The sequence below is a fragment of the Orycteropus afer genome, unplaced genomic scaffold (assembly GCF_000298275.1).
Source record: "Orycteropus afer afer isolate SDZICR_OR568_19922 unplaced genomic scaffold, OryAfe1.0 scaffold00229, whole genome shotgun sequence".
Taxonomy (NCBI): domain Eukaryota; kingdom Metazoa; phylum Chordata; class Mammalia; order Tubulidentata; family Orycteropodidae; genus Orycteropus; species Orycteropus afer.
In genome coordinates, this window is record NW_006921816.1 from 1374538 (window position 1) to 1378312 (window position 3775).

A 3775-nucleotide genomic window follows, 5' to 3' on the forward strand; every position below is an offset into this window, starting at 1 on the left:
TATGGGGAGGAAGTGGGAGGGGAGCTGTTGCATTGTGTTAAACTGTGGTCAATGACATGAGACAAAGTATATGTGAACTGCTGTATGGAAAATGAATTTGCTCTGTAAATCTTCACCCAAATCACAATTAAAAAAAAAAAAAAATTGTGGTAAAAAAAAAAAAATGAGCATCACACTGATACTACTTTTTTTGGTCTAGAATAATTCAAGAATAAAATTAACTGCTTCATTTAATTTCCTCTGACATGATCCTGGGTGCTGCCTTACGGAAAAATAATTATTAAGAAGATTGGAAATTATTTCAGAAGAAATGTTTCTTAACCCCTGAAATTCAACAACTACAATACATATTTATCATAGTGGAAGAATGTGTTGTGAGGTGTCATTTAAACTAGGAAAGAAAATCTAGTTACTTTAAAGCTAAAATTTGTGTGAAGCTTAAAGTCAAAGAAAATAAAGATTCAATAGACATACTGTGTCACTTTAAAAAGCACTGGGATGGAAGAGAATTTTGAAATGTAATTTGTCTTTAAAGATTCCATTTAAGAGAAAACTGGAAGAAAGCATCAGTTTCTCTACCTTAGTGACAAACATCTAATCTACTCTTTAGACATTTACTCATTGTCAGAAGAATTTTTCACTGGAAAGTAAATATAAAACTGTCTGAATTGAAAAACAAAGAATGGGGGTAGCATATATAAGATAGACACCCTTTCCTCACTTAATGACGTGGTTAGTCCCAGAGACCAGGTTGTTACACAAAAATCAGTATTATGCAAAAATAGAGGATGCCCACATCAAATCACAAAATGGAGGATGACTACATCATTACATAACTGTCAAATTACCTCATTAAATAGCTGCCAACCACTGAGAATTGCTGGCACATAACTTTAACCATCACAGCCAGCATTGCTCTCACTTCACACCTCGGTATTTGGTACTGCCAGACATATGTCATTAATATTGCCAAATAGTCAGATAGATTTTTTTACTATTGTTTAAATGAGAAATGCCAGATAATTAGGTAGCTAATAAGTAAGGAGAGGATGTATAAACACGTAAGTGAAAAAGACAGTGAAGCCTATGGACAATACTTGCATAGATCTGTGAAATTAATTTTCTCTTTCTCTAATTGGTTTAGAGTGTCAAGCCAAGGATCTGAAGGAAATAAGGAAATACCTAAAGGTTAAGTACAGTTTGTGATAATTACTGAATTGGTATAAGGAAACCAGTAAGTATCTAACTACTTACAAGCATAGATTTTAAAGATCTGTGGTTTACAAGGGAAAACAGTAATATAAAATATGATTTCCAGCTCTACTTTTAGGGGAGAACATTGCTGAATTTTTCATAGAGATAAATTTGACATACATTTAATTTTGTTTTGAAAGCAAAATACCTCATCAAGGACAGCAGCTCTTTGAGAAGTTAAGACAGCAGGACATTATATTTGTTTCTTAGCATGAAAGCACAGGGAGATAACTCAGAGGCAGGAATGTGTAGGAAGGACACAAGGAAAGGGTAACCAGAGGGAGGAAATAGGAAGAGAGCTGTTTCATTATGAGGATTACAGTCAATGTCATGAAACAAAACGTGTATGAACTGTGGTGTGGAAAATAAACTTCTGTAAACTTTCACCCAAGTCACAGGAAGGAAGGAAGGAAGGAAGGAAGGAAAGAAGGAAGGAAGGAAGGAAGGAGAGAGGGAGGGAGGGAGGGAGGAAGGAAGGAAGGAAGGAAGGAAGGAAGGAAAGAAAAAGAACATATCCTGCATGTCACAGAACAAGAAGAATAGGTTTGTTTGTTATGCCAATCTGGCCACAGGAGAAGCCAAGAAAAAAAGAAAAAGAACATATCCTGCATGTCACAGAACAGGAAGTATAGGTTTGTTTGTTATGTCAATCTGGCCACAGGAGATGGTCTGGACTGACTTAACAAAATGAACTGATCTCAGAGTTTTGGTTCTTCACAGATTAACTTTCATGGAGCCAATTGATGTTCACTAGAAACAAAGTCAAGCAAAGAAAACAGTGCAGTGGAATGAACTATAAGTGGATATCCTATGAGTTACATGGAATATAACAGAGAATAACAGTTTTACATCTCCACCAGATGCCTAGCCCTGGCCTGCAATTTAGACCAGGAAAATCAAGAATTGTTGAAAGTTCTACTTTGCTTCTGAATAGTCCAATTAAAATATTCCTGTGGGTTTGATAGCTTTTAGGTCCAAAACAAACATAGCAACAATGAGGGTAGAGCACTGACTATGAAGTATGTCTACAAACCTCAAACAAAAATCTTGTATCTACCAATTTCCTTTATACCAGAAAGAAAAGGAAATCCATCTGAGTTACTCAGGGTCACTCTAGATCCTGGTGAGTTTTGTAGGCTCATTTTGGTATTATCCAACCACAGAAAATGGTCTATCTGCTACTAAGAAATAATAAGTGCGGATTAGAAATTAGGAGGTACTTCTCACCCTAACACTCTAAATATAGTCCATTTTATTAGGTCTCTCCTACTAAATTCCTCCCTCTAGGATTATAAAATCACAAAAGTGATGGTTTCTATTACTCAAATATATGTTTTACCTGTAGGCTACAAATACATTTTGCCCTATCTGGATCCTTGAATTTTTTTTTGGGGGGGGGGAGGATATAAATTCCTAAATCATACCCCTTTTTCTTCATTGTTGATATTCCGTATCTTCTGAAATGTCTATTCCTATTTGGATATAACCATGTAGGCCTGTGAAAATATTATGAATACAATGAAATTGTTTTAACCTGCTTGTCTATTCTTTTGTTTTGTCTGTTAGGACTATAAATCTTCCTCTTTTCTTTCAATGATCCCATCTTTGCCTACTAACCTCACCCATGACCAACTCTAAAGCATTCTTTCCAAAATCATGTTTGTTTCTTAGAGTGAAAGAACATTTCCCACATATTACAGAACAACGAGCTCACTGGAGATGAGCAGGTGGTAAGAAAGAAAAATGAGAATATATTCTTTTATGAATTCTGGGTGCATTTCATTCACCTATATATCATATAGTTTTGTATATCATGTGCGACTAAACACATCAAAAGCTGTATTATGTATCTCAATTACAGTATGGCCCTATTTAGTTTTTTCTATTTCAGAAGCTGAGTACAAGTCTCCATTGTTTATAAGAAATAACATGAAAATGCCCATTGCAGAATATTTCAGCAAACCGAAGTCTCCTCCCAGGCCTAAAATTCAGGACAGCATATTTGCAAAACCCGGGTCAGCAAGGAATACACAACAAAGAAACAATCTCTGTCTTCAAAGAGCGTGTTATCCTTTAACATACCAAAGATAGAAATTCCAGATTGGCTAATTCTTTCACAAATTTAGCTTCACTTTGTTACAACATCACATTATTTTAAAAATAATACTTTTAGTATTAAAGAATCAATCGGTATTCTTTATGTGATACACGGAAATCTCAAAGCACCTGTGTATAATACTACTAAATAAATATTAGTGGAAACAATATTTCTATTTGTAGTCAATTTTAACAAAATGTGTAAAAGAAATATGTTTGTTTATATACTTCCAGCTTGCAATGTTAGTATTAGGTTAAAAACATAGGGCCATGATACTAGAAAAATCATCCATAATCAGAATTAGGCAGTTAAACTGTTAAAGGACAAAATAAATAAATAAATAAGAAAACATTAGTATCAGTTGATTTTCCCAAACTAGAATGTTTCAATGTTCTTGGAATATTACAGAAAATTCTCACATCC

The 3775-nt window shown here is 34.4% G+C and overlaps 1 protein-coding gene across 1 annotated transcript in view; it reads left to right on the plus strand.

The window, feature by feature from the left end:
• Window positions 1-3345, plus strand: part of CUNH4orf17 (chromosome unknown C4orf17 homolog) — a 57250-nt gene extending 53905 nt beyond the window's left edge. Inside the window, exons 7-8 of the mRNA XM_007948853.1 lie at window positions 1145-1188; window positions 3146-3345. Of these exons, the coding sequence (XP_007947044.1) occupies window positions 1145-1188; window positions 3146-3345 (244 nt within the window). The remainder of the gene's footprint in view (window positions 1-1144; window positions 1189-3145) is intronic.
• The last annotated feature ends 430 nt before the right edge of the window (window positions 3346-3775 follow it).